This window comes from Stegodyphus dumicola, chromosome 5, assembly GCF_044657685.1.
Source record: "Stegodyphus dumicola isolate Sdum_Otavi_A_Nest chromosome 5, ASM4465768v1".
NCBI classification, from domain to species: domain Eukaryota; kingdom Metazoa; phylum Arthropoda; class Arachnida; order Araneae; family Eresidae; genus Stegodyphus; species Stegodyphus dumicola.
The window spans coordinates 223,154,655-223,169,542 of NC_140772.1; the positions used below are offsets into that span (position 1 = coordinate 223,154,655).

At 30.8% G+C, this 14,888-nt stretch overlaps 1 protein-coding gene across 3 annotated transcripts in view; it reads right to left on the minus strand.

Moving 5' to 3' along the window:
- PolrMT (mitochondrial RNA polymerase) overlaps positions 1–14,888 on the minus strand; it is a 149,612-nt gene that overhangs the window by 31,326 nt on the left and 103,398 nt on the right. For all 3 annotated transcript variants that reach the window (XM_035372499.2, XM_035372500.2, XM_035372501.2), the window contains 4 exons: positions 11,939–12,050; positions 8,895–8,973; positions 7,890–8,135; positions 2,263–2,340 (listed from right to left, as the gene is read on the minus strand). In XM_035372499.2, coding sequence (XP_035228390.1) covers positions 2,263–2,340; positions 7,890–8,135; positions 8,895–8,973; positions 11,939–12,050 — 515 coding nt within the window. The remainder of the gene's footprint in view (positions 1–2,262; positions 2,341–7,889; positions 8,136–8,894; positions 8,974–11,938; positions 12,051–14,888) is intronic.

Sequence of the window (14,888 nt, forward strand, 5' to 3'; positions counted from 1 at the left end):
ATATTTTTCACCCAGGTAATAATTTTTAACACTATATTTTTAAAATATACCAGTTTAAAGCTTAAACTTGGATTAACTGATTAGCATTGTGGGTGAGACTATTTGCTAAAAGGAAAGTCTTCATAAAGAATTTCTAATAGAAACTGGCTCATATTTTATGAGCCAGTTTAATTTGGATTACACATGAAGAAAAACACAAAAATTCCATGATGACATCTAATTCAGCAGTTGGAAGCTAAATTTAAGATAAGTATTTATGTTTTACAGCCTCAGCCATTCAGTCACAAGTCAGTCATAAAGGTTAAAATGAATGTCCTTTTGGACATAATATAAAATCTGGAAGATTTCAGATTTTCTTTTTGTATTTTATTTAATATTTAGTTTTTTGCAGTCCACATCTGCTAAGTCAAAGACTGAACAATGAGAAGCAATGATAACAATCCTTGCTAAAACTGGAAAATTGTCATGTGCATAATTACCAAAGCTTGGCCCATTCTGAAAATTTGGCTATTTTTACTAAGGTGTTTGTTTTAATACATAAATACCGATTTGAGTATATAAATCCTCAAAATTCAAATCATTACCAAAATAAATCTTCAGCATACACCCTAAATAAGAAATATGTCTACTAATTTATTTAACTACTGTAACTAATATTTTTTTCAGTAAAACGTATTTCCTTTATTAGCTCTCAACATAAAATAATGTTTCTATAAAGGAAAAAAGAAAATCAACATTGAATGAGATAACAGTGATGTAAACACAAAACAATATTTTTCACCCAGGTAATAATTTTTAACACTATATTTTTAAAATATACCAGTTTAAAGCTTAAACTTGGATTAACTGATTAGCATTGTGTGTTTGGTAACTGATAGCAAGTTGTGGGTTAAAATTGATAAAACTAAAATAAGGGAATGAAATACTCCATGCAAATTACAGAAAGTAAGCATTAACACAATGTACTGCTCTTCAATGCTACTTACAATTTCATGATGGACATGAAAATGTTCATGACTAAACTAGGAAATACACTTTTTCAAAGTTTCAAATGGATGATAACATGGAAAAATTCCATACTTATTGCTGCAAAATGTTCGTTCTTCTCTTCCAGTGACAGCAGTTGAGGTTACCATCAGTAAAGAAATTGCCTTTTGAACAACAATTTAATTCTCACTGAATATCTGAAGGAAAAAAGAACTGGGCTGTGTACCACATGTATTGAATACCAAAAAAGAAAGAGTCTAAACTGCAACATATCAGGATTTCACTGAAGTAGCAGACAGTAATCTTGAATTTTTAAGCAAAATAAGTAATTATGAAAGTCATTCTGCTCAAGAATTAGATAGGGAAAAAAAATCATCTGCATAGCAAATGAGACAAATTTTGATTTGGGAATTTTGGATTTGGAAATTTTTTTGTGAAAACTATTCTGCTGATCCTCAAATAGAGAGGAGTAATTTAGAAGCAATTTTACCAGAATAACTGGTAATAAAGTCCATGTTTCACATAGAAGAACTAGACTGCCTTATAAAAAATAAAGGGTGGAGGTCAGCATATTAGGTCAGAAAAGGTAACAGGTCTTAGGCATATATTAATGCAAAACCTGAAATAGATTTCTATAGAAGACCAAAGCCTACTCTGTATTACCATGTCAATGAAGAAGAATATTTCTTCACACAACATTAATTGTTTTCAAACAGTTTATTCCCCTTCCCCTTAAAAATTTTTAAAAACTCTAAGTCATGTCTTCACTTCTCAAACTGAGCACTGGTAGATTACTTTCTGATCTCTGGAGTAAGATCTTACCTTAAAGAACATTGTTTTGACAGCATTTTAAAAATTCAGAAGATTTAATATGAGAAATAAAGTCAAAGAAATTACTTTTACAGAGGCACCCAGAAGTTATATGAATGTATCAGAACACCGACCACTTACACAGTGCCTTAGAAGGAATGAATGCAAATGACTAAAGATTAAAATTGTTTCTCTGAAGTCTTGATTTTGTATGAAGTCAGCATGTTCCATTTAAGAATTTTATTAAATTTTTGAAATGTCTGTATAAGTAACTCTTTGCAAAGCAGTATCACATTTTCAATGATAATCGTTTATTTAAATATTCATAATAAATATAAAAAGATCATAATAAATATGAAAAATTATAAAATTTTTGTAATAATTATTTTCAGTTTGTATTAAAATATTTTTGTAAGTTTTACTAAAACCACAATTTCAAATAAGTGATAAATTAAAATGCAATACCTTTCTCTTAACAAACCCTTCCAATAGTTTTGCAATTTCAACACCATCAGCTGCATCTTTTTGCCGTTCTTTTTCTACCTATATTTAGATATAGAAAGAAATCAAGAAAACAAAACCAGTTCAGAAGAAAATAACGTCAATAAAGAAACTTCAGTGTATTGCTGATCTTTTACAATTCACAATTAATTTTTTGAATGAATGACTTCAGTGAAAGCAAAAACTTAACCTCTACATGTCTATTTGTCCTAAAGCCCTCTATAGAAATACTTACTAGCTATAAATGGTAAAGACCTATACCTCTGCTTTAACTAAATATATACATGTATAAATAATTAAAATTGAAAAGAAAATGATATATTTTATAGGCTGCAATATACAAATAAACTATAATATAGATCAAAGTGATGTATATTTAAATGTATACAGGGTGATTAAAAAATATCTGGCAAATTGCAATGGCATGTAGAAAAGATCAAATTAACAGATTTTATAACGAAATGCATATGTGAAAATGGTGCACTGAAATGATAAATTCAGCAATTGAATGGTACATAAAAGTGTTGTGTCGGTGCAAATCACTTATTCTGCATGCAAATTTTGAGCTTTATACAACGTAAGCTCACCAGCATACGTTTTATTTATGGGGCTAGACAGAAACAAAGCAGCTGCTCAAACAAGACACTTAGATACTATTCTGTATATTTCCTTTGAATACCTGTTCTGTTTTACTTTTTGATAAGCTCTGTGTTCATGTAAGGATGCATACCACTTGAAATTCACAAGAGGAATGATGATTTATGTCAGCAGAATGCTTTTACCGACAGCTACCTGTAACACTTCCAAGGCACCATTTCTGCAACATGTTCCATTATAAATCTGATCCCCTCCACCTGCCTTTTATATTTCTGCCAGATATCATTCATTGTAAGATATGAAGTAAAATAGCTGAAAGATCACTGCAGAAAACAAATCAATCAGACTCTGTAAGTCAAAATTAATTACTACAATGAACTTGCACTGGAGAAAAAGACACAATATAACTCTAAATACCAATGAATTTTTGTATGCTGGGTACAAATAGAAGCAAAAGTTCAGAAAATGCCAAATCTTGCTCAATGTCAAAGATCACAACTATATTTCATTATATCTAGCAGGTTTTAAAAGTCAAAATAATAAAATGTGTTTCAACAAATATTTTAGAGAAATTTCATGTGTAAAAGAATGGCAGTATTTATAACTTTTTTAACCATTTTCTTTTACAAAAACAAGGCACTTGCTGATTAGACATTTGCCAAGAATCATATCTGAGTTCATGGTTATAGAATTACCTCAAGACAGATGGCACTGCCTAGTGTGTTCCATTGGCAGAAATTAATATTAGGCCTGCAAGGAAGGGTAAAGGTAACATACAAAATAACCAAGACTTACAAGAAACTGAATACAGTCAAAAGTCGTTAATTCGGACACCCATAATCCGGAATGATCTATAATCTGGACCTCAAAGCTAAAATCTTTCTGCGCATGCGCCGCATTGACGCATGCAGATAGGCGTTTTACTCGTGCGCCCAAGACATTTACGACTGCGCATATGCGTCTGCACAAGTGCAGAATACGTTTTCGCGTGCGCGTTTAATGTATAACGGACGGTATAAGCTAAAATTATCTAATTATCTATTTCAGTTAATGTTGATGATTGCGTTGTTCCTTAATCTTCGAATTGGATCCGGCTTATTATTTTTCGCAGACTGTTAGAGCAATTTTATAAAAGTAAGCTTGAATTTTCGATTATGTCAAATAGAATATCCGATTCTGGAGCTGCCAAATGATCTACAAAGCGAAAGCACGTTTCGATGTCCATCAAACAAAAAGTGGAATTGCTGCAAAAAATGGATAAAGGCATATCCTTTGTTTCTCTAACCATTCCGAAATCTGTTTATCAATTTCACACTGCTGTGCCGGGGGGGGGGACGTCGTGGCGCACAATGAACTGGAAGTTGATCTGTCAGCACTATTCTTATCTTCAGGGCAGATGTTTTCATTTTATTCGGCTTATAACTCCTTACTAAATGTAGTATTTCATCTCGATGTACTCCGCCTTTGCAGAGCAAGAGCAGCCTTTCCGAGTTTTTAAAATAGCACATTTAATTGGGAGTTGACTGTACAAGTTATTAGTTAAAATAAGAAGACAACTTTTATTCAAAAACTATAGATGCACAGAGAGAATGCAGATATCTGCCATAAGTGAGATTGAATGGTAGTTGGATAACATGAAATTACCAAAGATTGGTTACTAAAATCGATCTACTGAATGAAAAATATTTCACAATAACACTGACAAAGAAAAAGACAAACAAAATAACTGCTTTGAAATCAATATGTAATTTTATTTTCCTATGGCAACAATATTAAAATGATTTCAATGGAAATTAAAGACAGGTTCATTACAACACCTATTGTACTGTACAAAACTTGTATGTGCAGAAGCATTATAGGGTTCTACTTTATTAAGACATATGGTACTTCATTTGAAGACAAAAATATTCATGAAAATACAATATATAACAATATAATTTCGTGATTGTATTAAAAAAATTCTACTTACATATAATATTTAATGGGAAAAAAAAGATCAGTGCATTAGACTAACAGTCTCCAAAAAAGTATGCATGCAATATGGAACATTATTCAACATTACTTTAACTAAAGTGCGAAGACTATTTTTCACCAACAGATAAATTTTTTTAATCAAAACTGATCTATATAATTAAAAAGTATAAATTAATCTTAAACATATTTTATCCCAGAACTTGTATAAATACTGCTGTGACAGCTACCAAAATAGCTACTCAAGTGTATATCTGAAAAATTCATTAGCATCAAAATATATAAGAACATTATGTATGATTCCATATATTCTGATATTTATTTCAAGGAATGGCCTAAAAGAAATATAAAAGGTCATCCTAATTATTTTTATTAACTGACACAGATCCAAAATCTTAATATATATTGTTGCGTGCGTATGGGTTCGTTACGAAATGAATGCACAAGCCCGATGAAAAATGAACAAAAATTTATTATCATCACAATAAAAATGCTTAAATTTTCTCAAATTATCATGCAGTATTACAATATCTCACAGTAGTTATCTTTTAACTACTCAAATGTCCAATAGAACGTAATTCAAAACAGCTAAAGAAAGCTAATCTGCGAATTCGCTACAATCAACAAGAGCAGTTTTCTAAACAACAACAAACTAAGCAACTACAACAAACTGAGATGTTTTCTCCTTTTATAAGATTTTAAAATCATGCGCTAGAATTTTCCAGTACTTTTTCGAAATCAAAAAGAGATATTTATTTATTTAATGCATGCGCTCTTGTATTTTCAATTTTCCGGCTTAGCTTTCTTTTAATATTCGTCACGCGCTGCACTGCGCGAGAAATAAAACCATTTAATTTATAATTGAACTAACATTAGCTTTTTAAATACCAAATTCGTAACAATATTATTGGAGTCACTATTGTCCCTGTAAACTGTCCTCCATTAAAACAAAACAAATAAGAGAAGCCTGATTTTGCCAGAACATGGGTTTCTACATCATACCCATTATTTCCTTGCAGTGAAGGAAATTGTTATTATATGCTTGTAAAGTAGAGTAATTTTTTATAAAATGTGTAATTTGAATGATCTAAACAAATTAATAAAAATATTTGGCCAATATTTGTATTACCATAATTTGGGGAAGATAAGCTTACATGTGTTTAAAAGTTGAAAATTTAGCTCTGCTGCATATCTGAAGGAATTTTATTTTTTCTCAGATTTTAGAACTTTACTAGTTCAGAGCTGTGCACAAGTGAAATGGCTAATGCAAAATTCACTGCAACATTTTAGTCTGATACGAGGGCTTATGTTAAGACACCATAATGCATATACTTTCTGATGAAATCCGTGGATCTGTCTGTGTTTTCTGAAGATTATATTCTTTTTAATGGACACAAAAACTTTTATTTAGACAAATTCTGTATTCATTCTTACATGTATCTCACTGTTGGCTTGCTTATTGCAGAGTTTTATTGTTTATGCTTGTTGAATTCTTAAAATTATTGTTATTATTATGGCTCCTACTTAAGGAAAGTTTCTCAAAGTGGTTTGGAAGACAATTCAGGGAAATGAACAATAGAACACAAAGAAAAGGATTATCAATGCCAACATTTAGAATTCACCTTCAGAAAAAGTAATTGCTCAATAAATGGGCATTAAAAATTTTGATGGAGTACATAATCAGTATTTCAGGTTTACGAAATGGAAGAAATTATCTGCCAGAACTAAAACAATAGTTGGACAGAAGCTTTCTGTGGACTGGCTTGAAACAGATAGCTTTTTGGAGTATGCATCGAAGAAAATTGGAGAAAAAATTTTGAATGTCCTCCCAGCACAACTGTTCATCCAACAGGAGAAAACACAAGTTCTGTGTTCTGTAATGAAAAGAATCTTGTTTTGGGTTGTGCTGTGAATGCAGAGAAGTTAACGCCTTTGATAATTTTCAAAAGAAAATAGTTCTGAAAGGAAACTTTCCTAGAAGGGTCATTATTTGCTACAGTGAAAAAGGATGGCTGTGTGAAGAAGTGATGTTGTTTTGGCTGAGAGAAATTTATTGAAAAAAGGAAAGCTATATTTATCTAACCTTGCACATTCATTTATTCTATATTCAATGTGATTCCATTTAGTGGATACAGTAAAATCCAAAGCAAAAAACAACACTGATGAATGAACTTGTGACACAAGGCAGGCTTATTAAAATTTTACAACCACTGGATCTCATCATCAATAGAATTTTCAAGCATGTTCTATGAAAGCAGTCAAAGGAATGAATGTGAAGCAGACTCCATTCCTTCAAAAATTCCGGATGAATGAGGAAGTTTCATCTCATTCATTCCTTCACCTTGTTGTTTGAAAATGCATAGCAACCTGTCCAAGGTGATATGATTGTAACAGCTTTTATTAAATAGGATATTACTGGAAAAAAAAAAAAAGAGAGAAGATAGCAATGTTGAAAGAAGTGATTTAGGACAGAATGACGAAGGTGACCTGGATGGTCATTTTTTAAGTTTATTTAATTCTGATATTGATGACCTGGATTTTGAAAGTTCTGTATAAATAAATACAGTTTATTTTAATTATAAAATTATGTTTGATTATCTAATTTATATATACTTTTTCATAACATATATTTCATTATGGTGATAAACAAAGTTTACCAAACCTGTAAAAATGACATCTATTAGAAATCAGCAAAGTTTGTTTTTTGGGAAATTAAAGGTAAGATATTTGTTTATTTTTTATATACTGCTGTTTATATCTGCATCGTAATTGTTATAAAATATTATTAAAAATGATTACATCAATATAAAAGGGAGTAAATGAATATTGAGTGTCATGTTTTACAATGTTTTGCTGCAGCATATATGGCGATGTGGCTTATCCGATGAATTTTCACTATATTTTTAAGTCAAATATCATGTGTGAGAGGTATAATGCCAGGGTAGTTTATCTACCTGAAACAGCAGTACTTTTGACATGCCTCTAGTACAAGCAACATAAATACATAAAATAAATAAACTCACTAAAGCTGCAACTCCACTGTATACATCTTGAGGAGAATTTGAAGGATGTAAATTTACTTCTATAGCACCTAATTCATCTCGACCTAATGCAGCATAATGTTGCAATCCATTACACGAGCCATCTTGGTGAACTGGAAAATGAGATACATATTCTTCAGGCTGAGGGAGGCGCAAGGCGTTAGCTAATTCCTTGCAGCATGCAAGAGTTTGCCATGGTTTGTCTGAAGTTTTCCACCACTGGTTTCCCTGTTAATGATTTACATAAAAATTCTTTGATATACAATAGTCTAACCTATTATTTAATACAATATTACAGAATGAAACTCACATTTTCATTAAAATTTGACTTTTAAAATTTGTAAATTTAATATGATATCCTCAGCTTAATGACTGCATGCAAAGTTCCGGCCCAAAATGCATTAAAATAATGAAAAATTAATTTGTGTGCTAAAAGCATAAGGTAGTTAGGTAACTGGTATATACAAACACATTTGTCACCCAACCAGTATAGTATAGTGGTTAACGTCGCTGACTGGCATGCTGAAGGGCCCAATTTTGAATCCCAGAGAAGGCATCGATGTTTATAAATGTATAGTGTCCGTGCGGCATGGGGGGCTCTATATATGCAGCAAGCCAAAAGCCCTCTTGAGAGGTTGGTGGTAGGGAAAGAGGGGTGGGAGACACTCGGACCTGTCCCCCCAGGGGCACTCTCCATCAAAATTGGGGGCGGAACTGAGATAAATCACACTCAATTTTCGCATGTAAGGTGCCCACAACAAGCTATCTTGCACTCCTTGCCATGAGGAATTTCATGAGCATTAGTCAACAACAACAAACACATTTTTTTCAGCATTTTAGCATTAAATGCCATGTTAAAATTGAATTAGCATGATCTATAAATTTAAAAATAATCAACAGTCCCTTAGCAGTCATAAATTGGAGTTTGACTGTATACAAAGCTTTAATTATGTACTTAATTCTGACAAAACATCAAAATAAACCAACCTCAAATGGTCGAATAGCTGAATCTAAAATTTCAGGTATCATCTGATCAGCAAACTTTAGACGTTCTTCATGAGTATCCCTTTGAAAAAAGTTTAAATAAAATTAATATTTCAGTGCAATTTACAGAGAAATTAGTATAAGTATATAACTGCAATGACAAATTTATAAATAAAAAGGTTATTGCAAAATGTGCTACACTGACAGAAGGCACTGTTATGCTATTAAATATCCAGCAAGAAATTATAAGTCTGTGGTGCTTGAAGATAGACAATTTAGTAACTGTGATAAAAAGTAAACAAAAAAAAAAAAAAAAAAAAAGTTTTACATTTAGTTTAGAAAGTGCTATATGGTGTAAAATAAATATTGATGATTGATCAACTCATGAGATTATTTCAACTTCTCTATAGACTAATATGGAATGGTAGTTAATGGATCATAAGTAGAAACCATCTTCATGTTAAAAAATGAAAAGAATGCAGGAAGCATGAGTATCAACTGTTTCATGAATATTGTACCTTTTTCTCGGAAAACGTTTCACGTTATTCCTGAATTCAACTAAAGGTATGGCATTTTAAATTTCAGCTTTTGTATTAAAGTGTCAAACTGATTATTATTATTATTTTAAATCTGAGCTCTTGCATTAGAGTGGAGGACTTATTACGTAGTAATGGAATATTTTCGTTTTGAAATTTGAGCTATTGTATTAGAGTCCCAAATAAAAATTTTTGTTGTGTGAATCATGTAAATGGCTTGAATTTTTTATTTACTCTAATATTTCTTTATTGACAGCAATCTTAGCAGATTATGTTCAGAACTGCATAACTGTAACTTAGATGATTACTTTTTTAATTTATGCATTCAATTTTGAAGCCATATTTGAAGTAATATATTTAAGGTAAATATTAATTTGTAAATTTAGAGAACAGACCCACTTTACCCATGTAGCTAATATAGCCTAACTTCTGACAAATGTAGCAACAAGTAACCCTGTTAAGCTCTCTAAAAACACAGCAGTTGAAGCCTAACTACACTTGTTTGAGGATGATAAGTATATTGTATAGCTTCTATGTATACAGTAAGTATATTGTACCTAATACTGTACATCTAAAAATCAAAAAATGGTTTCAAAGGATTACATAAAGGTAAGTATCTGAATTTCTTTACATATGAATGTTCACCTGCGTAGAAAACATCAAACTTGTTTCCCAATGAAATTAAAGCTAAAAAATCCGATGTGTACACCACATAACTTCCTTGTACGGAATATTAAATTATATGCATTTTTTTCCTGCATTTTGTTTAAACTTATTGGATTTAATTAAATCTACTTCGCCGACAGTGCATAAGCCACAATAGAATAAAGGCATTCTGTAAAATTCACTCTATTTGTTTAATATAGCAACACTCTGGCGCTAGGTTCACTTAACAGTATTATATTTCGTTCATATTATAACTCAGAATGCACAAAATTTATATCATTTAAAGAATTATCTAATCGTTTCTACATGTTCTTTTCAAATACTATAATAAAGCTAGAACGATGTATAAAAGAAATTAAGCAAACAAAACAAAAAGGAAACACTTTTTCACGGACGATTGTGTATTTCTCATTCAATTAATTCAGTTCTCACTTCGCGACAAGGCAAAAATACATAAAAGCTCAAGATATCTGTATTAAAAATTACTAATTATTAAAAATTAAATTACTAATTATTAAAACTTAAATTATTAAAAATTAAGTAAATCTTAAACACTTATTTCCTTGAAAAAATTCCAGAAAAGATTAAGCATGATTTAATTCACAATAATAAATGAAGGCATTATCTTTGTTGTTGTGAAGCTACATTTTTCTAGATTGGCAACAAATCCACTACTCTGCTGTTTTAAATGTAAACAAGCAATGGCCGCCATCAAAAAGATTATATTAGGCTTCGTGGCACTTAAACAACTTTAAAATTGTTGATAACTCTAAAAATATTTCATACAGATTTACTAAAGGCATAAAAACCTTGGCTCTAATGTAGAATTGGGTGCCCTTTCGATAAGCGACAATTTTTTTTTAAATTTTGGCGATGAAACTTCACTTCTTTAGTTTCTAGTTACCATGAGAGTTTTAACTTTGTTTTAGCTTCCTGATTTTATTTAAATGAAAATAGATTCATGTGTACATGGACAAATTTAAGGCAGTGTGCAATGCCTAGTTTGTGCAATTCTAGGATGTTTTTTTAAGTGAAAACAGATCGACGTGTAAATGGACACAGTGTTTGTGCAATTCTTTGACTTCTTATTTTGGTTTTCTGTAACGGCCATCTTGAAATTGTGCCTTCCCGGCACTGATCTTGGCATCAAAAAAGAATCACCAAGAAACAAGGGGCACCCAATTGTAAACTTTTACCATAACCTTAACCGGAAGACAAGAACAACATAATTCAATCATTTTTAAAGCAAAAAATGTACAATTTACAAATATATAAGAGTAAAGAAACTGAGACGGGTAACAGAGTGGATATATATATAAATATATTTATATACATTTGGCGTGGCCGATTGCAACCAAAATACAAGGTGAACATCTACATGTTATAGTAGCCCTATATACAAAATTTCAACGTTCTGAGGCTACTCGTTTTTGAGTTATGCGAGATACGTACGTACGTACATACATTCGTACAGACACCATGAAAAATTATCTTCAGAATTCATTTTAAAGCAGTTTTATGATTTTTTTGGAGGAAAAGAGTCTTTTATTGTGTCTTTACGTACACATATCACGCAAAAACATCGTTAAATTGCATTCGAAAGCTGTCAAAATGGATATTTTCGTTGAAATATGCTGCCCGAAACTTTTCACGATTACAGTCCTTCCTTTTTACCTTGTACAAGGAAGTAAAAAGGATTAAAGATGTAACTGAAATCTTTTAAATGCTGAAAATTCTGCATAAATATTCTGCAATATACATACACTTCATATTCATTCTGAAACTTTTACTAGCAATTAAAAGCAAAACATTTTAACATCATGTTCTTAACTGTCAATTCCATACCTTTTTTTAAATCCAGTAAGATTAATCAAATGAATTTTTAACCATTCTAAACCTTTCTTTCCTAATGGTTGTCCTTCTGCAAATAACAGAATACTTCTAGCCATATCACTACCTAGGGGGTAAAAAAGAGTTCATATTAAAAGAAAAAGAAAATCTGAAAAAAATTCAAATTTTAATGGCAAAGGGTTTGTTTAGGTCAGGGTTTCATAAACTGTGGGTCAGTAAAAATTTTAGCAGTTTTGATATTTCTTTAACTTATTATAATAATTTTACAATTACCAAATATTTTTACACAATGTATCTGAAAATAGATAAAGATAAGACAATATGAACAAGAAAAAAAATGAAAACGTTTCGACGCATTCTTTTTATAATATACACACTCATTTTCCTTGCTTTGCACACTGTCATTTCATCTGTTACTTATTTAAAATTTTCACATTGTTCTATGTCTTAAAATTAGAAATTAAGGTTAATGACCTAAAACTGCAATAGTATATTACAGCACAAGTGCAAAAATTGACAGTATCACTCACGTGTGTGTCAGATTTGCGCAATACTCATAAGGTCCCATAAAATTTGTGTAAATATTATGGAGTCCTGGGGGTCATGATAAAATCTCAGTGATAATAAGGGGTGATGACTGAAAAACGTTTAAGAAACCCTGGTCTACATTATACTCTTACTGAGCTCACAGTTTAGATATCTTGGACTTACTCCTACTGACAAAACATTTTATGTCTTTTTATCTTCATTATCCATCCCTTCCTTTTGCACTTAAGTGACACAGAAATCAACAGCAAGATTACAAGTTTTTTAAAAGCAGCATATCTTTAGAATTTCTGATATAATGTTAAGTATTGCCATACTTTTTTTAGCCAGAAGGGTTATTATTCTCGGATCTCACTTTTGTAAACTGTTCCACTTTTCAAATCAGCCATCTAAAATTATTACTAGGAAAAAAGTATATATATATCCTAGAAAAGGAAATGTAAAACAACTGCAAACTGAAACTAGGAAATGTTAATACCTAAGAGAACTGTTAAAATCTGTAATAAACTTAAGAGAAGTTTAAAATTTTTAATGGTATGCATTAAAATCATAATTTTAAAAAAGAGAAGAAATAGTACATACATAAAAAAAGGTTGAACAATAAATACATAAAAAGGCAAATAAATTATTCCTGATTTCCTAGAAGAGGGTTGACGTATCAAAGGGATTTAACCCTCCTCCAAAATATCCACAATAATTTGGGTATGATCATGTTTCATCTCCTTCGTATGTTTGAATATGTAATTTCCTTTAATTGTGAAAAACTGATATATAAAAATGAATTATTTATAATTTTCCAACATGGCAATTCCCAAACACAACCAAAAAAGAAAATACTTACAAAAAGATTGCTATAAAAAGTGATGGGGAATTCAGAAGTATTAACACATACAAAAACCATCATCAAAATATTATACAATTTAAACTATTATATAGTTACAATATTATAATTGCATGCATATACAAAAATATAGGCCAGAAATATACAATTTTAATCCTAACCTACTATTTAAATTCCATAGCCATTATTGTGTAGCTTTTAATCAAAAAGGAAGTTCATTGGAATTGATCCCTGAGAGACAGTTTCATCATCAAAAGAGGTGGAACAGAGTGTTAAAACTGTATACACAGATAGGAATGCGGAGAAAGAAATTTGAATGGAGTCCACTGATTGTCTGTAGACAAAGAAAATCTAAATGTTATGAGTGAGGGTGATAAGCAAATGCTTTAGTCTCCCTTTTGTTTATTATGTAAATAAATTGTTTGGATTTACACAAATAAATGAAAATACAAAACTATAATATTTTCTGGCTGAAAGTCAAGGAAACAGAAAACAGTAAGAATAACAATCAAAAGTCTTCTTTCAGAATCAGAAACATTTGGGTCTTTAGAAACTGAATGGCTTTTACCTAGTTAATAAAAGGAAAGTAGCCAAACCTAATTTACATTAAAGTAATTTATAATTAAACACAGAATGTACAAATCTTTAAAGCTAACAAAACGTCTGGACTCAACCTTCGTGGAAAGTTTAAGATAAGCCCACCATAACATCTTAATTGAAAGATTAAATTTGAAAGTTAATGCTTGCTTTATTAAGTGAATAATTAATAATTTTCTAAAAGCCTCTTCTTTCCATTCTAAGAATACATTACCAGGAAGATTGAGTTTAGATATATATGTTACCGTGAAAGACCGAAATTGGAGAATGTCGACTTGCAACGGAGAATGTTAACATTCACCAAATACGTTGGTGAAAGATCGAATATTGCACTACATTCTTTATATTCAGACCCTCACCGGTGTATGTTGACAATCACAGATATGCTCTGGTGTAAGTCGAAAAGAGAGGTCATAAAGTGTCATAATAGTTTAAGTTGTTCCAATAAATAAGATGTGAATCACATAATTTAGCAAGTTTTTTATTACTGTTATTTTATTTTCTCATTTAGAACGTACTGTATAATTAAGTAAGTTTTTAACTTCTATTATTTTCCTTTCTCATTTTGAATGTATTGTGTGTTTTAGGTTCTCATGTTCTTAAGTTCTTATTTCAAGTCTCAAGTACGTTTATTCGCGACTGAATTACAGAGAAGAAAATATAATATTGTTATATGTTCAACATTCACCATTAGTACATGGTGTACAAACATTGACAAAACACTTTATGTCTTTTTATCTTCATTATTCCTCCCTTCCTTTTGCACTTAAGTGACACAGAAATCAACAGCAAGATTCACCATTAGTACATGGTGAATGTCGACATTGACCGGTGTAAGTCAGAAATAAGAGTATTTGGAAAATATTTCGGACATACACCAAGAGACTACGTGAATGTTGACATTCACCGGTGAAAGTCAACATTCTCCAGATTTCGGTGTTTCACCGTAACATATATATA